General features: G+C 35.4%; 1 protein-coding gene across 5 annotated transcripts in view; it reads right to left on the reverse strand.

The window, feature by feature from the left end:
* Positions 1-26,731, reverse strand: part of DPP10 (dipeptidyl peptidase like 10) — a 1,276,525-nt gene that overhangs the window by 294,925 nt on the left and 954,869 nt on the right. For all 5 annotated transcript variants that reach the window (XM_038564992.1, XM_038564993.1, XM_038564994.1 and 2 more), the window contains one exon: positions 4,163-4,257. In XM_038564992.1, coding sequence (XP_038420920.1) covers positions 4,163-4,257 — 95 coding nt within the window. The remainder of the gene's footprint in view (positions 1-4,162; positions 4,258-26,731) is intronic.

The following is a 26,731-nucleotide window of genomic DNA, read 5'->3' on the forward strand; positions in this document are numbered from 1 at the left end:
TGTTTTGTAAGTTCATTTTTTTGAGTTTTTATTTAAATTCCAGTTAGTTAACATACAGTGTAATATTAGTATCAGGTATAGAATTTATTGATTCACCACTTACATGCATTACCCAGTGCTCATCACAAGTGCCCTTCTTATCTTTATTTCAAATTTTAAGGGACGAAATAAGAGGTGAAATTTTGAGTGCCTTTATCCAATAAGTGTTTATTGGTACCACAGAATTTTTTCCATAGGGCACCTATTTCCTTAAACATGAATCAGAAAATAAGTTCCTTGATTGATTTCATGGTGGGGAAAAAAAAAAAAAAAAGAGTTGGATCCATTCCCTCCACCCACACATACACAGTGGCAGAACAAAGTAAAAAAATAAATAAATATAAACGTTACAATGGCATGCAAACCTACGAATGCTATCTCTATGCCTAAGTCAATAAATTCTCCCTGGTTCTAATCAAATCTACTATCTAAGAATGGCCTATAAAAAGACAATTGGACTTCCAAAATGTGTAGCTAACATTTCTTTGGAATCATTCTGCCGCCAAATATGAATTTCTTCCCTCTGTTCTGGGCTATTTTTATAGCATGTTTTTAAAAGCTTGTAGATTTTCAGAATCAAAAAGATGTAAGAGTCTTATCCATCAGTCACCCATTTCCATATTAGTGCATTAGATACATGTTTCTAATTTCCTTCTAATTTCAAAAAGTGATTCGATAGAACTGTTTATGGCTTCTGGTGTTTTCTGCTCAGACCACTGGTGATTTTCAATTTACTGACAGCAGAAAGAATACATACAGCTAATACTTATGAAACATTTCCTCATTATGTCACTGTGAATGAGCTTTTGTTTGAAATAGTTCTGGCTTTAAGAGATAACATTTTCAAACACTTAGAAATGATTAAGAGCAGTTTTGGGGCTATACCACTTCTTTTGCTTAACTCCTCTTCAAAAAGTTATATACCCTTCAATTTCCTCCTTCATTAGAAATCCACCTATCTTCAATCCAAAAGAAGCCTTAAGACAATTATTTCAGGAAAATGATTTACTTTTGTTTTATTTTTGACAGCCAAGTCCAATATTACTGTTAATCATAGAGTCTGTTAAGCATGATTATATAGCCAGAAGTACCCACTATTCATATTTAAAATGATTTTAAGAGGGGAAATGACAATGTGGTGTTATCTTAATTATTAAAATAAACTGTTACATTTTAGAAAAATATGACCTACTAAATAATAGGCTATTCTGTTATCACACTTCTATCAATAAATAGTTTAATTTCTTAATTGATTTGGCACTTTTATTACAAAGCTTTTATAGTGATCTTAGCCAATTAACTATGATTCTAATTAAAATATTGATAATTGCTCAATGAAAAAAAATTGCAGTATGAATAAAATCCTTATTCTCTGGTAAGAGATTTTTTCAAGCAGAGTGGCCTTGGAGAGAAAGCAAATCCAGATTTTAGCCTAGCATGAGCTTTGAAAATACAACTATATTTAAATATGCTATCTTGGAGTGGGGGGGGGGGGAATGATTAAATGAGTTCCTCTGTAGAGATGTGGAATCATGGTATTTGTATTGTTTATTTTTTACTATTTTTTTTTAAGATTTTATTTATTCATGAGAGACCAGAGAAAGAAAGGCAGAGACACAGGCAGAGGGAGAAGCAGGCTTCATGCAGGGAACCCAATGCAGGGCTCCACCTGAGACTTCAGGATCACGCCCTGAGCCAAAGGCAGATGCTCAACTATGAACCACCCAGGCATCCCTATGTTTTACAGTTTAAAGTTAAGTGGTTGCAAATATATACCACACTCCAATCCCTTATCCATGCATCCCACTACCCCCAGTGAATTCTGATACCTCTAGGACTTATAAATTGTTTAATTATCTGTGTTGTGAGATAAATGTCTTTAGGGAGACTATGAATCTTAGAAGATCAGTAAATTAGAATATTTGCTAAATATGACTCTGTGGTAATTAAGAGTCATTGCCTACATAGAAGAGAGTAGAAATAGATCTCTGAAGGATTTAAAAAGATTAAACACACAGGCACAAAGATAAAATGGTATTAACAGCACATGAATAAGATGAGCTGGAGGTGGTATGAGATACCAACAAAACCACTGGGATAATGGACTAAAGCCACAAGGTTTTATTTGTTTTTGTTTATTTTTTGATGTATCATAGAGTGTAAGAAAGCAAGGAATAAATGTTGAAAAAAAACCATAATCTGTGTTTACGGGTTTTTTTATAATGAAGACTCCATTAAACTGTAAAAAAGTGAATGATCAGCAAGAAATAGTCACACAGCTGAATATTCATGTACTGAGTGTTCAAATCCAACTTAAAATGCTTGGCCATTGAAGGCCTATACTACACCTCAAAAATGATACTTTATGATAAAAAAAAACATACAAAATAAGAAATGTATTTTGTTTCTTCCCCCAAACTAATTTTATTGAAAATCAATTCATATTGACTTTAATGGGCAAATCATTAGCATATCCTCTCCTCATTATCAATTCCTGCTTTCTGCTTTCTGTCCTACTGAGGGCTTTTTTTCCATTCATTTCAACATCTCTTGATGATTCCTTAGCCTTTTCTCCAATACCTCAAAGGACCATCTAATTAAGAAACAAAAGGGCAGCGCAGGTGGCTCAGAGGTTTAGCACCTGCCTTCGGCCCAGGTCATGATCCTGGAGTCTCGGAATTGAGTCTCGGGATCAAGTCCCACATCAGGCTCCCTGCATGGAGCCTGCTTCTCCCTCTGCCTGTGTCTCTGCCTCTCTCTCTCTCTCTCTCCCTCTCCCTCTCTCTGTCTCTCATGAATAAATACATAAAATCTTAAAAAAATAATTAAGAAACAATATATACTGTTCTATACTACTTATTAAGCTTTTTCAATAGAATTAGTATTTTCTGCCCCAAGGAAATCCAAATTTTTAGAAAGTGAGCAATATGGCTTCTGTATTCTCAACATTCTACAAGGGCCATCAAGAGTTGCATTCAGAGTAGCTATTTTTCTAATATCTATGAATTAACAAATTAGTTTAAAAACAAAATGTCCTTATTGTGTCAGTTGCTGCCCTAATTACTAAAATGCATCAGCTGTTTGGTTTAATTTAGACTAATAGATATATAACTATCAAAGCGTTTCCTGATATCAATGACCATTTTTTCTTAATATATAAAACCACTAAACAACAGAAGGTTCCATTCTATCTTTCACCTAACCAGCCATTTTATAATAAACATGAAGTCTAGAAGCCTATTCCAAATGTAGAAGTAGAAATTAAAAAAAAAAAAAAAAAAAAGTAGCTGATGATTTGCTCACTGATTTAATTTGCATGGAAGATCCTCTGAGGCCACGGAGTATGTTTTCTCTGTATCATAGGAAATTATTTAATAGGCAATATATTGAACCTTCCATTATATAAAAACCATGAGTGAATAAACTGTGCACTATTTTTCAGTGGTGTTTGACAGCTAAAGTTTGAATATCTGCAAAAGTTAATTCATTAATACTTGCTCTGTAGGTAATCATAGTTAAATCCAAACTTAAGAAGCATGAATTTACAAGAAAGACAAAATTCATATTCTCTTGTAAGAACAAATAAATATATTCTGTTACTTAAACATTGTCAGGCTAACCAGTGAAATGATGATAGAAGCCTATGTTATAAAACTAAAATTCATCAAATCCAGCAGAAGGCCAGTCTTAGAAAGCCTGCCTTCTGATTGATCCAGAAAACTACAACAAAATTGGAAGTCAAAAAGAATGAAAAATGAAGAGTAAGAAAAAAATTGTGGTAACTTGTATTAATTTTTTTTTTAATCTTGACATTCATATGAGTGACCTTACATAGGAAATACTGGACAAAAAATATCCATTGTAGGGATATTTTATTTTTGGAACCATTTATTCATTGACTAAAAAGGGGGTATATGAAGATAAATGGGGAGACATGAGGCAGATGGTCACATGGGCATTTCCTATTAATAGATGTACTGATTCTAATGATGTGTCAAACCCTAACTTTTTACCTGAAATGTGTTGCAGGTGCTGGAGCTGAAGAAGAAAAAAGTTATGTGCACCGAGAGAGCATTTTAAACAATACTGAAATGCATAAAGTAATTAATCTTTCATTACTTACAAAAGTTGTGTTTTCCAATAATAACGTGGTGGCATTTGTTTCTATATTCAGTTTAATGACATGTCCATTCTCGCTTTTATACACCACATCTGTATCTGCAACAACAAAGATATTAACAATTGACAAACAGATTGACTAGGTAATATAATAAACTATAAAGGAGAAAATGTGCATAATAAGCAGGCACATTAGAACAATCATTGTTAGCCTTTAATAACTTGAGCAAATTTTTGTACTTGGCTCACATTAATCTTCAACGATCAATAAGCCTGGCTAGCACATGGTCTATTGTGCAGTGAAGACAGGGTTAGTGAAAGGGCCACTCAGGTTTCTGGTTTAACAACTGAAAATTAATTAAAATATGGAAAATCTGCTGCCCACTCTGTGATGGAAAGAAGGGGCAAAGAAGTGCCTCCCATTTCCAAGGCACTGTTACTGAATCATGATCTAGTTAAATTGACAACGAGGGCTGCCAGTTTACCATAACTCCACACAATTCTGAGCTACTCCTACCAGACCATCCTCATGCAGACTTTTTACTGTTTCCAGTCTTACCACTTCTCAATTCCTTTCCAACCTTTCTCCTTAGGAAATTTGTCCCTAATATTTTATCTGGCTTGTGTGATCACAGATCAAAATCTCTTAAATTTGTCCCTGATTTTTTACCTGGCTTATGTGATCACAGATCAAAATCTCTGAGACTGTTGGCATGCCATTGTAACCTCTCTGTCAACTTTAGGAAAATGATGTTTTTATTTTATTTTATTATTTTATTTTATCTTATTTGATTTTTGATGTCTTCATTTTAAATAATTGCATTGCTTCTGGATAGTTGTTGATTTTATATATATTTGAGTTCAATTCAGCCACATTTGTCAGCAAATTAAATCTTCTTAAGAATACCTCATGGAGGGAATCCCTGGGTGGCTCAGTGGTTTAGCGCCTGCCTTCGGCCCAGGACATGATCCTGGGGTCCTGGGATCGAGTCCCGCATTGAGCTCCCTGCGTGGAGCCTGCTTCTCTCTCTCTCTCTCTTTCTCTCTCTCTCTCTCTCATGAATAAATAAATAAATAAATAAAATCTTAAAAAAGATAAAAAGAATACCTCATGGATGCCTGGTGGCTCAGTCAGTTAAGCATCTGACTTTGGCTCAGGTCATGATCTCAGTGTCCTGGGATCCAGCCCTGAGTAGGGCTCCCTGCTCTGTGGGGAGTCTGCTTGTCTTTCTCCCTCTGCCTCTCCCCCCACTTGTGCTCATTCTTTCTCTCAAATAAATAAATAAAATCTTAAAAAAAAAGAATACCTCAGACTAAAAGTATCAACAGAAGGTAAAACTACCAGAGAGGATACTTGGGAGTTAAATATACATATATATTCATTTTCACATTCATCTAACTTAGAAAAAATTTAAACAAACTCAATATTTATGGTAGATTCAATATTCTCTTCCCTAAATGAATATAAAAGAAACATCCCAATCTTTGCTGAAAAATGTTATTTTATTTCTTTCACCCTGAAGGTACATAGATCATATGTGTAAAGTTTGATACTTCTTTGATGACTATGACTTAGAAATTACCTAAATAAGCTTATTTAATATAATGACTTTTTTAAAAAAATTAATAATATGGGTGTAAGAGGTTCTAAATATTTTCAACCTGTGGGACGCCTGGATGGCTCAGTGCTTGAGCACTTGCCTTGAGCTCAGGGAGTAATCCCAGGGTCTGGGATCAAGTCCCCCATTGGACTCCCTGTATGGAGCCTGCTACTCCCTCTGCATGTCTCTGCCTCTCTCTCTCTCTCTCTCTCTCTCTGTGTCTCTCATGAATAAATAAGTAAATAATCTTTAAAAAAATAAATATTTTCAACCTGAATAATAAAAAAATGAAAGAAATATGAATGTACCCCATGATAAGGAGGAGTTATTGCTTTTGGGTAGAAGAGAGATATGCCCAGTATGAAGACAAATAAATTTAATTATTTGTAAACATGATATAAATAATGTAATGCCCATATAAAGAATTATACTGGCTGGAACATTAAGTAGTCATCAGTTTTTATCTTCTAACTTAAAGAAAATCTTTTGCTTCTTGGTCAAAGTAGTTGATCAATATATAATATATATTATATGCATATATATGTATTATATTACACATACATGTATAAATTAAACATATATACATTCACATTATACATCATACATATTATATATTACACATAGAAATATATATATATTACATATCACACATGTATGTGTGTGTGTTTGTGTGTTAAAGGGAAGATAACCAAATAAAAGAAGACTTGAGTGCTTTTTCTTGTTTTATGATAATCTTCTTTCTAGTTTTACTCAATTCTAACCTTTTGCATGATATTGCATCTCCCCAATCCTCTGTCCATTTTTGGAAGAAAGGCGATATTGAAGCAGTCTGAGTCCACTATCCACAATAAATGAAGTTAAACAAGATACAATTTTATCAGAATAAGCTTTTCTGATTTGTTCTCTAGTTATTTCAATATTACAAAAAGCTATATCTAGAAATGACTCTCCTATTAAAGTTATAGATGGCACAGGAAGCCAGTAGTTCTTGAGCTCAATAAGGACAATGACATGTTGGGTTGGGAAAAACAAACAGTGCTTTAAAAAGGGAGGAAAATAGACAAAAAAGATTTTCAAGTTACTATCTGAAGTGGACTGTATGGGGAGAAAGGCAGTTGTATGTGATATTTAAAATAAGGCCTTCTATCACCTTCTGAACTGAATCAGCTATAAATAAACTATGTTCTCCTATCATTAACTTTACCTGTTGTCTATTCTAGTGATGTAAAACAAATCTGAGCTCTACACAAAGAATAAATATTTATTTTGATTTATATTTCTTTCCTTTTCTCCCTTTCTTCCCTATCCTGTACTTCTGATCACAGCTCAATAGCAACACTGGTCACCTGTGTTACTCATTTGGTTTTGCCAGCTAATTCTGGTCTTCTGTCTTTGAGCTCTCAATTACTGTTGCTTGAAAAAATGAGTATGATCTCAATCAAGACTCAATCAAGACTCAGTCAATCAAGACTTCTGTTATTTTTCTTCATATTCTCAGTTCTGGATCACTTCTAGATACTAAAGGAAACTGCCATCATTGATTAGCAAGAAGAGCCAAAGAGCATGTCTTAACAAGTCATCCTTGTGATATTTTCACTATAAATTAAGAGAAAAGGGACTTTACACCTTCTACTGCACAGTGAAGGAAAATAAAGCCAAAAGCCATCAATGAACGGTTCTTCTCCTAAGGGGCAAGCATATCGTAGAACGTCAAACAGGGGGCAGCCCTGGTGGCTCAGCGGTTTAGCGCCGCCTTCAGCCCAGGGCGTGATCCTGGAGACCTAGGATCAGTTCCCACGTCAGCCTCCCTGCATGGGGCCTGTTTCTCCCTCTGCCTGTGTCTCTGCCTCTCTCTGTCTCTCATGAATAAATAAATAAAATCTAAAAAAAAAAAAAAAAAGAAGAAGAATCTCAAATAGGGATGAAGTCTGTGGACTTAGGGAGGAAGAAGAGCTCAGAGAGCATCTGCAGTATGTATGATGGTTCATCTTTAATGGTAAGGATGAGTAACACATGGCCCCACAGTCTCACAGTAAGAGGAAACTCTAAGCCAATGATGGATTGAATCAGGTTTAGAAAGAGGGTAATTAATCTTTGTTTTCCTTAGAACCAAAGTAGAAGGAAGCAAAGCTTATTTGAGAAGATAAAAACTATATTTAATATTTTAAAAGTAAATCTTGCTTAATTATTTAGACTTGAAAAAATGTACAGAGATTTGAGATTTATAAATACCTTTAGAGCTGCACATTTGCAAATTTTCCTATTAGATTCCCAATGCTGAATTAGAAGAAGAAACATTTTTAATTCAAGTGTAACTCCGTAGCTTAAAATTTAATACAGATTTCTGCATGAATTATTTTAAAAGCATCTAATATCTGCCTTTATTAATTCTGTTTAATTTTATTTTCTGGTCTTTAAAATGTGGTCTTCTGGGTCTCATATTTATCCTACTTTACTGTTTGATTTACAATCACTAGTGGAATCTCCCATTTTGATACTCCTGTTACTGCATTAATAAATTACTTTCTGGAACTGACTTCAAAATTGTCATGTCATATTTTGCTTAATATTAGGTAATGAAATACTAGTGAATAAGAGCAATGAATAAAGTACATTAACCCAGGAAGATTAAGGTAGGTATACTTGAAATATTCTTAAAACACAGTACTATGCATGTCTACACAGTACTTTGATTAAATAATCTTTCTTCCTTTTCAGCTCATTGAAAGTTAAGAGTCAATTATCCTGAACACATATTTGATTCAGTCAGCTTTTTTTAAAATATTTTATTTATTTATTCATGAGAGACAGAGAGAGAGAGAGCAAGAGACACAGGCAGAGGGAGAAGCAGGCTCCATGCAGGGAGCCCGACGTGGGACTCGATCCCAGGTCTCCAGGATCACACCCCGGGGCTGCAGGTGGCACTAAACTGCTGCGCCACCAGGGCTGCCCTTCAGTCAGTTTTTTAAAATGAAAAGGTGTAACAAGACAGAATCACCATCTACCCTCTCCATCCTGAGCTCCAAGAATGTATGTTTAGTATCTGTCTCCCTAAATTATTATCACTGTAATTTCTGTCTACCCCCATTTTCCTTAATGTGTCTAAAGAAAGGGAAAACATAGTAGTATGTTTTAGGTTAAGATCACTCAGGTAAATGTAATCTTTTATTTTCTACCTCTTCAATACAAAGCAGATAAGTAAAGCACTTCACAGAACAGTTCAATTCTCAAATTGCTAATGAAATTAGCCTCTACATCCACCTCAAATGTCAGGACCAAGAATCAAAGCAGCGTACAGCCATAATATTTTATTTTGAGTTACTACATATTCTAGCCCATGAAAATAAGTGTAAAGATATACAATGTTTTCAGAAACTTAACGAAAATTAATTTACCTGAGTAATAGGCTCTTGAAATGGAACAAATTTCTTAATTATCAAGCACCTCTTTCCTTAATGCTAACTTCAAGATGCCTGCCTCTCTGTCCACCAATCCTAACCTACTACATCATGAGATGTGCCCAACTCCAAACTCATTCTCATATTGAAAATCTGTCTTCACCACTCAATCCCAGATCCCTAGCCCTACACTTACCTCCCCACACCCACCCAACCAGTTCCTGTTTCTGGACATTCTAAGACTGTCAAAATATCCTCCACAACTGCAGTAGGTAATAAACTCAGCTCCGAATAACAGGTTATACTTAGGGTTAACAGCAGACAAAATTCACCTCCCATGCATGTCCATATAAAGGCATTGTTTTTCTGCTGATAACAGAAAATCTGATAATGTAAGTATGCATTCAATTTTGACATGATAATTTGCTTTGGATATTTGCTTTGGATAGTTCAAAACAAAATATACCATCTATCTATAAAGAGAGTTTTCAAAAATTGAAAAAAAAGCTTGGCAAATAAATTATTTGGGAGATGTTAATTCAAATGCGACCTTCGTTTTAAAAAATCTGTTTTTTTAAAAAATCTGTTTTTGATATCTAAAATGAAAAATCCACAGCATCTGATATAGTTTTAACTCACAAGCAATAAACTGAACAAAATTTAAAACCGGTGAAATAAAATCATGAAATGATTATCACAGAAAAACTAAAATGCTTTTTGAAAGAATTTGTTAAATATCAAGTTAAGATTTAATCATTAAACATTCAAGGGCCAGTCTGGAATATTGAGCTAATCAACTCTGAAACGCAGCAGATCCCTCATTCATCTCTCCTGATGAACTGCTCACAAGCGTGCAAAACTGTCCTCACTTTTTGAAGAGCCCCAAGCCTGTCATGTATTTACCTGTGAAAACCAAGGACATCTGAATGGCTTCACTATCCTGTCAACCTCAAAAACACATCCTATACTTATTCCTTTTTCTCTAGACTTCTAGAATGAGGTAATCTTTCTCTTTTGTAGCCAAACCACTATGCTCTGAACTCTTGAATATCTTTAATATCTGGTACTTCTTGCCAGCTACTAATGCTTTTCATAGTGTATATATTTATTTTCAATATTAATAATAGTAACAATAATATAATAATGATGATGATGATGATGATCAGCTCCATTCAGCTCTTTTGCTCTCTCCCAGGATTTTTGTCTCCCTTCACAGTAACCTTCAATAAGCCCTCTACATAATGTTTCTGTGTCATTCTGGGTGTCTTCCTTACATACTATTCTTTGAATTTCCCAGCACTGTAGCTGTGTCCTCACTCTACTGAACTTGCAAACTTCCAACATTACCACCGGCCTGCAAAAATCAAGTCAAATATGCTCTTCCTCCAACCTTTCTTCCCAACTCCCTTGCTTTGCAGTGTGTGATAATGATTAAGTACACAAAGATTTTAAAATCATCTTTTCTGACTTTGAACCATCGCTTTGCCCTGGAATTATTTCCTCAAAATTTGAGTACGTCCTTCCTTCCTTGCTTATGAAACAGAGACATGCTTCCAAGCTCAGCTCTGAGCTTTATTTATTTAATTTCCAATTGCTATTCTCTGAGTGATCCTTCCTAATCAGACCTTCCTATATTGATTCTTAAACTTTCAACTCAGGTTCTGATCCCACCCAGATGTCAGTTTTGTATTTTCAGTTCTATGCTAGATCACATAAATATCTTGCAGGTATATAAAAGTCGGTGGACTAAAACTACACTCCTTATATTTATGGATATACCCTCCCTCAAAGTTCCATATATATTATCTCTTCACTTCCTATATTAATAGTATTCTTTACAACCTTTTGCTTGGAAGATTGTTTTAATTTTTTACATTTTCTCTAAGCCTCCAATTTATACTAATTACATAGTCTTACACATTCTAAACATTTTGCATTTCGTCATATGCACCATAAAGACTCATGGTTTGCTATTAATAAAGTATGAAATGAAAGACTGGCACTCAGGTTACCCACTACTTGGCTTCAACATATATTTATTTACATAGTTATTATCACCCGACACCCTAAAATAGCCCAGATCATCTGTTGTTTACACTTGTTCACATATTTTATACATCACCCTCATTCTACTTTGTTTATGATACTCACTGCCCAAGTCCTGCCCAGATTCTGTGTCTTTTTCTAAGCACCGTTAACCCAACACATCTAAAGTCCTCATTCAATCTCTTTTCTGAACTTCATGTTAGTCATTTAACAATTAATCATATACTTCATTAAAAAAGTACTGTCTATTTTTATTTAGTTTTGATGTGTTGTTTTGGGTTTTCAATTACTTTCTAAACTCAAGAGACATCATCATGTTCCTTTGAGAACTGAGACTATTCACACCCACACATCTTACTATCTATATTAACATGAGTTTACCATCAACTGTCTGCATTAATATAACTTTAATATGTCAGGAAATTCTTACAGGAAGACGAGGTTGCAAATCATTTCATCTCCCCAGTTCCCCACGGAACTTTTTCGAAAACCCATTTACTTGAAAAATAGACTGTTCAACCAGGGCCCACTAAAGTAAGTATCTCTTTCTTACAACAATACATAGTTCAGCCAAATGACTGTTTAATATTTGAGATCCTCTTCCAAACCCTCACCGCCTTGAACTCATCAATCCTAAATTCTTACCATACACACTCACCCAATTCCAATCAACATTGATAGTGAGAGATCTGTCAAGACAGATCCCCCCTGGGATGCCTGGGTGGCTCAGCAGTTGAGCATCTGCCTTTGGCTCAGGGCATGATTCTGGTTCGGGGATCAAGTCTCACATCGGGCTCCCTGTGAGGAGCCTGTTTCTCCCTCTGCCTGTGTCTCTCTCTGTCTCTCTGTCTCTCAGGAAAAAAATAAATAAATAAAATCTTTAAAAAAAAAATACCCAAAACCCCATACACACCCTGCTTGGTCCTCCTTTCCATATGCTACTCACTCACTGTCAAGACCTTGATCTCCTCTACCAAAGTCAGCAACAGCCTCAGTTGTTTCTTTGATGAATTTCTTGGTGGGAATCGGGGGATAGAACCAGCATTTAGCCGTTTGAAACTTCTATTTTATATAATATATATTTACATGATATGTATAGTGTATATCCCATTGAAGGATCTCAAGAAATATTTTTCTCTGCTACAAGACTAAATCTTTTCACTATCTTTCATATTTTTTTTTCACTGTTACAACTTTATTTAGAAATGTATTTAACACCACTGACAAAGACTCCCTCCTTGACCAAAATTCAGCCAGACTCCTCTGAGTGCTCTTCTTGACTAGTCCTTGACGACCTTGGTCTACCTTTAGCACGAATCCTACCAAGTCATTTTAGTAAGAATACCTCCGCCATTGATGTCTAATCAAATTCCTCATCACCCCCCACACACACCTGTGAAATCTAAGTACTTGGCCTTGTATTTAAAGAGAATCCTCCTAAATAAATAAACAAACAAACAAACAAATAAATAAGGAGAATCCTCTTAGGCAAGTTTAGTAAAAATCCCTTACTCTCAATAGGTCCTCTTAGTAAATTTTCTTTTCTTTTCTTTTCTTTTCTTTTCTTTTCTTTTCTTTTCTTTTCTTTTCTTTTTTCTTTTCTTTTCTTTCTTTTCTGTTTTCTTTTTTCTTTCTTTTCTTTTTCTTTTTCTTTTTTTTCTTTTCCTTCCTTTCTTCTTTCTTTCTTTCATTCATTCATTCATTCATTCATTCATTCATTCATAAATTTTCCCTACTACCCTCTCACTCTGCTCTTTGACAATAAATCTCCAGTTTATTTGTGGTATTCAGAGTTCAGTTCAGTCTCTCCCCCTGTTGCCATAGTCTTACCTCTATTATAATAGTCATGAATAAAGTCCTCCTTACTATTTTGACAAGTGTCAGTATTTTTCTTTTGACATTACCTTGGAAATCTAAACTTAGGAAACCTACTTTAATAATATTCTGGTATTAAATTTAAATTATATATTATGTATTCTAAAATAATATGTTATTAATATTAAAATAACAAATTTAATATAATGTAAATTAAGTTATATATAAAAATATATACATATCAATAAATAAACTTTATACATACTGTTGATCTGTGAACAACCCCAGGTTTGAACTACACAGGTCCAGTCATATGCAGATGCTTTTCAATAACATTATCAATATATTTTCTCTTCCTTCATGGTGTTCTTAAAAAACATTTTGTTTTCTTTAGCTTACTTTATTGTAAGAATACAGTATATAATACATATAAAATAGAAAATAAGTGCTAATTGACAATTTATGTTATTGGTATGGTTTCCAGTCAATACTAGGTATTAGTAGCTAAGTTCTTAGGGAGTCAAATGTTATATGTACATTTTTGATTGTGTGGAGGGTCAGCACCTCTAACCTACATGTTGTTCAAGGAGATACACACCCACACACACACCCACACACACAGTAGGTTTAGTATGCCAGACTGAGTAAGGGACAGGCAGGGCTAGGCAGGGAGAGATAGGTAGGGGGCCATGGAATCAGGCTCACAAAAATCCCAAAAAATGTGGAAATGAAAGGAAACCAGAAATAAACAAACGGAGCACCCTGTTCCAAGTGCCAGAGATGGGGTCTTGTTATAACAGCTACTTGTGACCAACAAATAATTACAGGATCCTAAAAAGGAAGTAAGACATTGAAGGTGCTATCATTAGTCCTTACTCAATGGTGGTATCAATAGATGTTAAAAGGATTTAGGTTCCCTGATTCTCTTTCAATAAAAGACCAAACTTACAAGCCCTCAGTGGCTACCCTGTCAAGATGCCTCTCACTCCTGAGAGCTTTCTCTGTATCCGTGCTAAAAAACGTCTGTCTCTTTACTCACTCTCCTTTGTACTGGAGATTAATTCTTTGACTCCATGAGACAAGAATCTGCTCTGCCGCTTCAAGACCAGTGGTGCACAATCTCTAGCTATGGCTGTGGACCAAACCTGGGCTCACCAAATTTGGCCCACAACCACATTTGTTTGTTTGTCTGCTTATCTTTATCTTTGGATGCTTTCACACTATCATTATAGATCTGAATAGCTGCAACAGACCAAATGGCTGACAAAGTCTGAAATATTTACTCTGGTCCCTTAAAGACAAAGTTTGCTGGCCTCTGTGTTAGACTATTAATTGTTTGCCTCCTTCAAAGAACATACTTTTCACTCAATGTATTTATAAATGTTAATTTAGTTACTTATCATTGCAATGTCACAAGAAGAATGTTCTTCAGATCCTCTAAATATCTATATCTTCTGAAGAGTTTTGTTTTGTTTTCCAACCTGGCAGGAGAAATATATTTGTCTTAAAATGGTTGGAATTCTTGGTAACTAGGATAAAGTCAGGTGTACAAAACAAATGCATTTTCCTAAAAAGTAATCAGAATAAAGGCCATCTTTATTTAAAAGTCATCATAATTGTAAGCAATCATTATTAATTCATATGAAAGTGTCAATCCTATAAATGGCACTTCCTGTAATAAAAAGCCCTTTCTGGGCTCAATAATGGAGCAGTTGATGGCCACTCAGCTAAATTATGTCTTTTTGATTTGTAGCTAAAATGTGAATAGCAGCAATTTTCTGATGATCATTTCATTCTTTAGATTATTTGTAAAAAAATTCACACAAGAGGAAAATAAAACACCCCTCTCTAGAATTTCAAATATTTCTTGTCACCAGAAGGTTTGTTTGCATAACAGCAGCATAAGTACCACAATGTAAGTGGTTCTTAACTTTCTTCAGTTAAAACCTACAGGAGTTTACCAAAAGCTTTCTTTAACTTCAGACTCCTATAATCAAAGATCTGCTTGAATGGTCGTCTACTGATGCCAGAAGGCAAAAGGAAGACATACACAGATTAAAATCTTCTCTTCACTGAGTATCTCATGCAAAAGGAACATAAAAGTTGCATGTGTTCCATAATCCTAAAGACCTAAAATTCTACTGCAGTTGAAATGGGAAACAAAGACATAATACAAATTATTAAATTTCCTTACTACCTACAGCCCACTGACAAGTCCTTGAAACAGGCAGAGGGATCTTTCTCTAGGGACTCAGCTTCTTGATGTTAATACTTTGCTAAGATCTAAATGCAATCTTAGCTGGACTCCCAGGACCCTGTATGTCTACTTTAAATATAAAAATCCCTTTGGAAACTTCTTTTTATCTCTAACCCCCAAGATACATGTTGGTAATCACCTCCCAAGCCTATGACCCACTGATATATATCTAAAGGGTCTCAAGACTCAGGTTTTATTAGATAGTAATAAATAACCTTTTATCAACAATAGGACCCTCACCCCCTAAGGTCCTGGAAACTTTGCTTCCAAAATTCCTTAGAGACTTACATTATCCCTTACCCCCTCCCAACTTGAAAGTATATAATGGGCCACTCCTCATGACCCCAGTGCAGTTCTCTCTGCCCACAGGTCCTATTCTCATGCTTTAATAAAATCACTTTTTTTGCACCAGAGAGAGAGATCTGGTGCAAAATTCACCAGAATTTTTCTTGGCCATTAGCTTTGAATCCTAATGTCTAACATCTTTCCTACATCAATCACAGTGATACTTGCAGAGAACAGAGCTCATTTTAAAGTAAGCCCTAAACCACAAAATATACAGGAAAAAAAAAAATAATAAAAGACTGAGCAAGCACCTAAAGCACTGTTCTGTCCTTTAATTTTGCTTTTGTTTTAGCCACTATCAACCTTTTTTTTTTTTTTTCTCATTCTGAAGATTAAACTGGGCTGATCTCAGCCTCCAACTGTACTTTTGGAGGAGGAGCCATCAATCCTATACAAAGTGAGAGTTTCTTACATCAGGGTTCTACTCCTGTAAAGAGCCTCTCTGTGAAAATACCATCTGACCTTCACCACACTGCGTTAGTGATTTGTCTGTTGCTGTGAGTAATAAACTCTCTTTGTCTCTGATGCAAAGGCCTCATGTTTTATATACAGGTTAATTTGCAAAGAGGGCAAACCTCAGGTCCTTGCATTCACTTAAAAGCTCTTATCTCTCATTTCTAAACATCCTCCCATTTTCTCTCAAGGTTTTAATTTTAATATTAATTTCTACATCACTAATAAAATAGCCTCAAAATGCATAGTGAAATTTTATTAATGTAATCATAAATCAAATAATCTTTTATCAAACTTGGAAATTAAAAACTCAAAATGAACACTAATTCTACACATCCAATTTATGCTCTCATACTGAGACACCGACTACCATTTAAAGCTCTGAATCACACCAGTTAAACATCTATCTGTGCAGATTTAGTCACCTATCACTTAGCTATTTTGGTATCCCCTTTGGATCCTTCCTGGCTGGTCCATGCACTTAAGTCAATTTCCATTAACTACTGACATTGTCCCAAAGACAAACATGTTTACTCTCTAATATCTTTGATAAGGCTATGACCTTCTTCTCAAGATGCAATGCTCTGCCATGGTTCTTTCTGTTGAATGGCCATACAATTTTATTCTTTGTGCCTATTCTGGGCCAGCTTATCTTGGACAGATTTTGTTATCCCATGGAAATGTTTTCCTGTCATGTTTAATATCAGCACGTTCAAAATGGCAAAAGACAAAGACAGATGGTGATTTTACTTATGTGTGGAATCTAGAAAACAAATGACTAAGCAAATAAACAAAGAGCAGAATCAGACCTATAAATAGAGAGAACAAACTGGTGGCTGACAGTGAGGGATGGGCAAAATTGGCAAAGGGGAAGAGGAGGAGTTCAGGCTTCAGTTATGAAACAAATAAGTCACAGTAATAAGATACAGTATAGGAAACATAGTCAACATTGGAATAGTGTTGTAGGTGACAGATGGTAGCTACACATGTGGTGAGCATAGCATAAGGTATAGAGAAGTTGAATCACTATGTTGAATATGGAAACTAATGTAACATGTGTGTCAACTGCACTCAAATTTAAAAAAAAAAAAAGGAAAACAAAAAAGACATGAGGTCAAAGCCAGTAACTTGTGGCATCTTTATGATTGTAAAGTATTATATATTCACTACTGAAAACTGGTATAGGGCAAATATATCAAGGAAAATACTGAAAATGTTAATGTATTTCCTCATAAAATATACAGTTGAGGTCTCATTGTATATCGGAGTTTGCATCATTTTTTTCTCTTAAAATTTAAGATTAGGTATTATATCCCACTATTAATAATTCTCCATTAGCTATTTCAAATGCCTAACATTTTTCAGCCCAAATGATACTTTAGAAAGAAAAATAAATTGAAACATGATAATTGGTAATATCAAAGAGGAAATTGGCAATATTTAGAATGTAGGAAAAAAGGAAATGTAGATAAGATAGCCCTGAATACAGTTTCATAAAGTAGCACTGAAGAATTTTGTTGTCTGGCAAACTAATTCACACATCTGAACAACAGATGCTATGGCTCTTCAAACGCATAATGGCATACCTTTATCAATTTCTGCATTTTTCAATTAAATCTCAAGAGACTAAAATTGATCACTGCACTCCAAGAAGCATATAATTGAACCATAAGGTAAAACTTCATTAAATAGAAAATTGACTTAGTTGAATAAGATAGAAGCATTGCATTGATTTAAACAAAAACAACATTGAAAGACGTGACAAAGAGAATAATTTGAAATTCACATACTCAAAGACAGCCAGACCCTGGAATGAATAACAGAAATGGAAATGTTAAATATATTAAAATGTATATAAGATAATTATCAACAACAGAAAACTATAGTTAGTCCTATGGTTAAGTTTAGTGGAAATGGGGCACTAACTTTGGGCAGCAGGTTTTTGTTTTTGAGTTTGGATTAAGTCACTTCTCAAGCATTTTTAGGCCTTTCTTTTCTTTAACAGAGTTAAGGTTCATGAGAAAAACTCAGCTGATTAAAGAAAGATGCTCATTAAGTCCAAGTAGTAAAATGGTTTTAATCATATTTTGTCATATGCCAAGGATGTAACTTAGCCAACTATAAACAGCTATTATACAAATTGATGTTCTTAGGAAAAAATTGATCAGATAAGAATATTTGGGTAAGTCACTGTTATTATTTTCTATTTCAGGGTAGGAGATGGGGACAATTAAAGGATTCTTTTTGTTTCCAGTATCAAAAGCCTCAACCTAAATGGATATAATAATAATCAAAAAAGGATTATACTGTACATTTGGCTTCAAGAATGACTTGATGCAGGAGCTCAAATGATCCCATCGGGGGCATGGATCTACTTTACTGAATTTTTTTCAAATGGCTCCATTGAGATAGGCTTTCTCTTCACAATCAAAAGATGGCCGTAACAACATGGAAAGCTTACAGCCTCTTACTTTCAAGCCCAACCATAAAGATCAAAATTCTTTTTTCCAGGATTCTCTATTAGAGATTCATTGCTCTCATTGTTCTTGACTGGGTCAGGTAGACCTTCTTGCCCTAGAAGTTAAGGATTTGCAATATATGAACAGGCACAGGACTAAATCCCATGTCCATTCATGCCAAGGGTTGAGTATTAATTTTTAAGAAAAAAATATTTTGTGGACTTCAGAAAAGGGTCAAGTTTGGCCAAGTGATAACAGATAACAGAACGATTACACAGTATATGTGCTCTGTGAATGACTAATTTCACATATGAAGGATGTTGTTTAGAACAAAAACAATGCTTCTCCAAACCTATCATAAATTGGTGTTTTATTATATAGGAAAGTGAAGGAGAATTGATTGTGAGAGTGAATGAGAGTAGGTAGAGGGTGGTATTTGGCAGGAGCAGAATGGGTTCATAATAGGAACTATATCACAGTAATTGTTAAAATCCTGAGAAAAAAAATCAAGTTTGCTTGGGGTCCTGCCATATTCCCAAACCATGCTTCCCCTAGAAAAAAAAAATGATTTTGCCTAAAATGACAGGACTTTTGTGGCTCATTGGGGAAGCTTGCCAGGAGGACTGTGTGCTTTTGCCAGGATGTGTAGTCAGAGATTTCATTCTACTGAGAGGGGGAAATCATGCTGGCAGCAGATCAGTCTGAGACTGCTGAGGGGATATATAGATGCACATCCTGGAAGAATTACAAATTTCCCTCAAAGTTTCAAGTCTCCTGTTGAGTTGTTAAGAGTTATCAGATTTGCCAAGGAACAGACTGAATTTACAAATGAATCTTGCCAATAAGGATAAACTCTAAACATACTATTTAAAATGAATCACTTAGTATTACAACACTAACAGTATGTATTTTATTACCATGTTTATTTCCCTCAAACTACTCACATTAACCCTACTTATGATTATTGTGAACCAAGTCTCCCTTGCTAAATGCCATAGACAAGTTCAAAATCCACCCCTCCACCATGAATCCTTTCCAATCAATATTTGTTATACTTATACGTGTGTATACATACATATATATACCTGTATCATACATGGGCATATTTTAAATATGCAAACATTAATCATACAGATATACATTATTTAATTGCTTTATCAGTAATTTAGATACATCACTTCTATAAAGGAGTCCTGAGAATAAATTAATAATAATAATAATAATAATAATAATAATAATAAACTCCAAAATATTCTGAAGAGCTGGGAGGAACCAAAGATGACCTCTTTCATTTCATTTCCAATTCTTTCATTTTATCCATGAAAAATTAAAGCCACAGAAAACTTTAAAAAAGTAAACATTTATTATGTCACAGTTTCCATGGGTTATTGAGTAAGGGACAGGCAGGGCTAGGGAGAGAGAGATAGGTAGGGGCCATGGAATCAGGCTTACAAAATAAAGTCCAAAAAATGCCGAGATATAAGGAAACCAGAGATAAACAAACAAACCAGAACACCTTACCCTAGGCATGGGTAGAGAAGATATTTTTTATGACAGTCAGCCTATGACCAACAAAGAATAACCAGACCATTAAAGGAAGGAAAGGAAAAGGAAGCCATTAAAGATGGTATCATCAGTCCTTACTCAAACCAGGACATCACATAAATGATAAGGCCACAGGCACCCTGGTCATTTTTAAATAAAACAGCTGTCCATGGGGACCCAGGATGGCAACCCTGTCAGGACACTTCTCATTCCTGAGGGTTTTCTCTGTATTCTCACGTAATAAATTTCTATTGCTTTACTCACTCTCTGCGAGATTCATTCTTCAACTCCGTGAGACAAGAACCTAGTTCTTGGGCTACATTATGAGCCCAAAAATGTTTAGCTGGGCCCTCTGCTCAGGGTCTGACAAGGCAACAGTAAAGTATGAGCTGCCGGGAAAGCCACAGAAAAATCAGGGTGCTGAATAAGTAACTAAGACTCCTGGTTTGGGATCCAAGTTCAGCCCAATTTCTATGACATTGGTTATCTCTTAAAAAATGGCAGATGCTTATACTGCTTCCTTAAGCTAGCCCTATAATCTGGATGTTCTTTTCCCTTTCCCCTTAGCTTTAAATTTCAAGAACCTCCTTCATGAAAGTAAGAGAGGCACTACCATGTCACACGTCCTGGTGAGCAATACATTATAGTTATAAGTGTCTCCCTACTACTGTTTCCAAGATGGATTCAGTTGACCCACAGTAGTCTGTTGAGGGAGCGCAAGCGTCGTGGTGCTCCACCCATTCCTTGGGATAAACACATTGATGATAGAATTAATTTTTTTAAAGATTTTATTTATTTATTCATGAGAGACACAGAGAGAAAGGCAGAGACAGAGGCAGAGGGAGAAGCAGGCTCCATGCAGGAAGCCTGATGTGGGACTCAGTCCCGGTACTCTGGGATCACACCCTGAGCCAAAGACAGCCACTCAACTGCTAAGCCACCCAGGGGTCCCGGATGATAGAATTATTAAGAAAAAACATGAAGCATGAAGGTGCTTCAAGCCTGTTGGACAAGTCGTCCCACACTTTCTCTTCTAACTCTAATGCACAGGATGGTTCCCATTTCTCAGTTTAAGGAAGGTGCTCTGGGTTTTCTTAAATTCTCCACTCCTTGCCATCCCTCCAACTATGATTTTTTTAATACTCAACATCATATTTAATTCAAGCCACCTGTTTGCACAGATGGCAGCTTGCTCACTTTTATGCAAAAGCTAAAGATCTAGGCCTGACAAAACATGAGTTAAATTGTCACTTTGCTTTGTTTCTCCAAGCTTCAAGTGAATTAAAGAATCAGAGAGAACAGATGTCCCTCCTTACACATTCTATTTCACCTTTTTTGTCTCCTATCGTCTTCTGGAAAACACAATATGAGATCCTTTGCACTGAACATTATGTTTCTGCTTTAAAAAGATGCACCTTTCTGTCCCTCTTCTTAATGTGACACTTACTGTCACATCATTAAGCAGATAAGAGCCACAATCTGCAGATCCTGCCTCACTTCACCTGTATTTTACCTTCATAACATTTGCTTTGGGCACAGCTGGAAGCATACACGTGATTGACTAGCAGATAACTGTGTTTGCAGATACGATACAGAAAATAAGCACTATTTTTTATCCTTATCAAAGTGTTCTGATATACCAAGTAACAAGATAATACACACAATGTTTCAATCTATGGTTAGACAAGCCACTCATTTATTTAAGTGTTTACCATGTTTCTGAGGAATGTGAAGGAGGAGGAAAAAAACATCAAAAATCTTCAAATAAAGTTATGTGGTACATTAAAAAAAAGAGCCACCGGGCAGCCCATGGCTCAGCAGTTTATTGCCTGCCTTCGGCCCAGGGCATGATCTTGGAGTCCCAGGATCGACTCCCGCATCGGGCTTCCTGCATGGAGCCTGCTCCTCCCTCTGCCTGTGTCTCTGCCTCTCTCTCTCTCTCTCTCACTCTCTCTCTCTGTGTCTCTAAAGAATAAATAAATAAAATCTTAAAAAAAAAAAGAGCCACCATTTATTACTGTCTGCCAGAGCAAAGGCGTTTCATTAGGCATTTATACTTATCTCATTTAATTTTTACAATAATGGTCCTTCTTACATAAGAGAAAATAAAGTTGAGCCTCAGGGAATTTAACTAACTGGCTAACACTCCACAATTAAAAGAGTGGTAGAGCCAGAATGGTATCAGAGACAGATTTAATTACAATTTGATGATGATAGCTACAATAGCTTCTCTTGGGGATGCCACTTTCCTGGTCTCCATCCCCTTCTAGCACCCTACCACACTCACCAGTCTGGGATGGTGTCCTGCCCTGACCTAGAGCAGAGAGAGAGGTAGGTCATTGACGGGGCAACTCCTGAAAGTCCTTGCAATATTCCATTCTGGGGAACAACTGGGGTCTGAAGCTGGCAAATTCAGGAGCATATGCCTCCATGTCTATTTTGCAGGTGCATGCTCCTGCTCCTTTCGCTATCCCCAGGAAGAAATTCGGACAGATCCTGTCCGAAACTGAGCTAACAATGCCATGGCATCTGGGTGACTGTGGAGCTAGCCCCAGCTTGGCGGGTGCAGACCTACCGCTGAAGCTCAGCTGGAAGAGTGTGATGACCTCTACAGTGCCAAAGACAGACCATGAGGCTGGAAAAAGATGACCAAGCCCTCCTGCTCTTATATGAGACTCCATGTGGTCATATGAAATATTTATATATGTGTTTTTATTTTTAAAAATTAATATGTTATAAAAAAATTAATATGTTGTTTTCCAATTATTTTGTGATAAAATACTCATAACACAATTTACAGTCTTAATGGTTTAAAGTGTACTGTTGAGTGGTATTAGGTACATTCATATTGTTGTGCAGCCATTACCACCATCTATCTCCAGAACTCTTTTCATCTTCCCCAAACTACACCTGCTTAACAGTTACTCTTCAATATTCTCTTCCCACAGCCACTGACAATCGCCATGCTATTTGCTGTTTATATATTCCAACTACTTCTATGTACCTCAGAGAAGTGGGATGGTACAGTATGTGTCACTTTGTGATTGGGTTACTTAGCACATCTTCAAGATTCACTCAAGTTGTAGCATAGGTCAGAACTTTCTTCCTTCTTAAAGATGAGTAATATGTCACTGTATGTATATACAACATCTTGCTATCAATTCATCCATCAATGGAAACTTGAGTTGTTTCCATGATTTAGCTATTGTGAATAATACTGCTATAAACAGGGATGAACAAATATCTCTTTCAGTTTTGGGGAGATATACCCAAAGCGGGAATTTCGGGATCACATGGTAATTTTGTTCAATTTTTTGAGGGCACTCCACTCCCTAGGTGCCCTAACCACACTGTTTTCCACAGTGGCTATTCCATTTCACATTCCCACCAGTAATGTACAAAGATTCTTATTTCTCCACATCCTTGCCAACATTTGTCATTTTCTGTTTTGTTTTAATAGTAACCATCCTATGATTGTGGTTTTGATTTGCATATTTCTGATGTCAATATTGTGCATCTTTTCATGTGTTTACAGTTCACTTACAGTAAGTGTACCTTAGAAAAAATGTCTATTCAAGTCCTTCATCCATAATCCGGTTTTTGCTGTTTCAGAGTTTTAAGAGTTCTCTAAATGCACTGGAAATTGATCCCTTATCAGATATATGATTTGCAAATATGTTCTCCTATCTTGTGGGCTGCGTTTCCACTCTGTTATTAGCACCTTTTGATGTGCAAATCTTTTTAATTTTCATGAAGTCTAATTTGCCAAATTTTAATTTTGATCATCAGAGCTATTGGTGTCATATCCAAGAAATCACTGCCAAATTCAATGTCATGGAGATTTTGTACTATGCTTTCTTCAAAGATTTTTATACTTTTAAGTCTTCAATTTAGGTCATGGTTTCATTTTGAATAAATTTTTGTATATAGTGTTAGGTAAGGGTTCAATTTCAATATTTTTCATGTTGATATCCAGTTTTCCCAGTATAATTTGTAGAAGACTATCATTTCTCCATTGCAGGATCTGGTCAAAAATCATTGACCATATATGAGAGGGTTTATTTCTATTCTATTCCATTGGCATTTATATCTGTCTTTATGTCAGTACCACAGTGTTTTGATTACTGTAGCTTTCTGTAAGTTTTAAAATCAGGAAACATGAGTCCTCCAACTTTGTTCCATTTTTCAGGATTCTTTTGGCTATTACAGAGTTCCTTGTGATTCCATATGAAATTTAGGATGGGTTTTTCTAATGTTGCAAAAAATACTGTTGGGATTTTGAAGGAGATCACATTGAATCTTTAATAATCTGATATTAGCACAGTTACCCATGATCTCTTTTGGTTACTGTTTGGATAGAATACCTTTTGTCATACTTTCACTCTCAATTTATTTGTGTGATTGGATTAAAAGTGTGTCTCCTATACACAGCATATAGTTAGATCATATTTTTAATCCACTATGACAAAGATAAGATTTTTACCTTTCTATTGTGTGTGTGTATGTATGTATATATATAACTATTAAATATATATATATATATTTACTGGTAATTTTAAGATATTGCTGATAATGAAAAACTGATTTCTGTCATCTTTCTATTTGTTTTCTATATGCCTTATAGGTTTTTATTCTAATTTCCTACATTAGTTTTCTTTTACGTTTATTTGATTTTTTTAATAGTGAAATGTTTAAATACCTTTCTCATTTCCTTTGGGGTATATTCTGTAGCTATTTTCCTTATAGTTACCATGGGAACTACACTTAACATCTTAAAGTTAATAACAGTCTAATTTGAATTTATACTAGCTTATCCTCAATAACATACAAATCTCTGTTCCTTTACAGCCCCATCCCCACCAATTCTAGTTGTGGATGTCACAAAATTACATCTTTATATATTGTGAATCCAAAAACATAAACTCTGAGTCTCTGTTGCTAAGTTCCAAAGAAGCTCAAGCTCATATAGTCTCTGGTGTCTTTTATTCACTTTCTGCCTCCATGAGCTGAATCCTTTAGAGCCTGATTGAGAGGCAAGATGACCCTCATGACATCCTATGCTTTTCTCATGTGAATTCATTGCTTTAGTTTTTAGAGCAGTCTGGTGCTAAGATTAAGACTGTTGAAAAAAAGGAAAGTTTCACTTAAACTTTCAGAAAAGTTGGGACACCTGGGTGGCTCAGCAATTGAGTGTCTGCCTTCAGCTCAGGGCATGATCCTGGTGTCCTAGGATCGAGTCCCACATCAGGCTCCCTGCATGGAGTCGGCTTCTCTCTCTGCCTACGTCTTTGCCTCTCTCGGTGTGTCTTTCATGAATAAATAAATAAATTCTTTGAAAACAAAATAAACTTCCAGAAAAGTCTAGGTCCCCTATTATAATTTTTAAAAATCCACTTTTCTTGTTATGGACTTTCAGTAGCTAATAGAGCAGTGTATATTTATACTTGGTATTTCCCTTCTAAAATTATTTACCTGAGGTTACAAGGTATAAAGAATGTGAATAATGACAGGATTTAGCCATTCGTGGATTCAAGGACTTAATGTCATCTTACAGCCCCCTAAATTCCAGTTATATTCTTAACACAAACTTCAACTCTGTTACACGCATACTCTGATCCACTGGTAATCTAAAAGTCCTGGGTTCTCATTGAGTTATATCTCATCAATAATATGCTTTATTTTTCTCCATATGTCTTATGAGAGAGAGAATGACAGGCCAGTCTAAGCTTTGTTAGATAATGTTACACACACACAGTTCTGTATGCAAAATATCAGAGGAAAAAAATAAGTTTTCACAAAATAGTACTCTAAACCAACATTAAATAGTTAACTTAAATTGATTAAATCATTACAGCCTAAGTAGACATAAAGTTAGCTGATTTCAAGAGTGATACATAAAACTGCACTCTATGCTCCTACACATTCTCTATGGCAGTCAGCCAGAGGAAGCCTTTGGAAGACTGAAAACCCGTGCTGGAGCCACTGAAGTTTATTCTTGCCCATTCTGAAAAATTGGCTGATATTGATAATTGTTATAAAAAGTTTACCCCATGAGCCTCATAGGCTGCCAAGAATGTAATTGTGCTGAAATGGAAGGCTGGTATTAAGCTTGCATCTGGTTGTGAGTCAAGGAGCCCTCACTCTTTGACTAGCATCAAGGGAAGCTTCTTTCATTTAGGGAAAACAGATGGAACAATTTGACTATAATGGAGTTCATTTTGAGGAACTGTCCCAGCTTGTCCAAATGGATGGTACATTGGATAGGATTTCAAATAAATAATGAACACCTGCAGGAGTTGTACTTACTATCCCTGGCTGAAATAAATCAAGTTTAAAAACAATTTATTAGGCATCTACTATATTTGAGCCATGGTTTCACTCATGATTTCATCAAACATAATATTACAATCTTAATTCTGTCTCTCTTTTACTAAACAATTGTAACAGAACACTGTATTCTATAATAAAAACATTTCTCAGAATACTTTCAGATTGTGTTTTAATTTATTATAACAATTAATGGTTTTTGTGAAGCTCAGCATTTGCATAATTTTAGGTGGAATCTTAAATATATTTTAACATTCCTGAGAACCTCAATCATCTTGCCAAATGCTTTCTCAATCTTCTCCCATGATCTGCTCAAGAGTGCCAATG

This window comes from Canis lupus, chromosome 19 (assembly GCF_011100685.1).
Source record: "Canis lupus familiaris isolate Mischka breed German Shepherd chromosome 19, alternate assembly UU_Cfam_GSD_1.0, whole genome shotgun sequence".
NCBI classification, from domain to species: domain Eukaryota; kingdom Metazoa; phylum Chordata; class Mammalia; order Carnivora; family Canidae; genus Canis; species Canis lupus.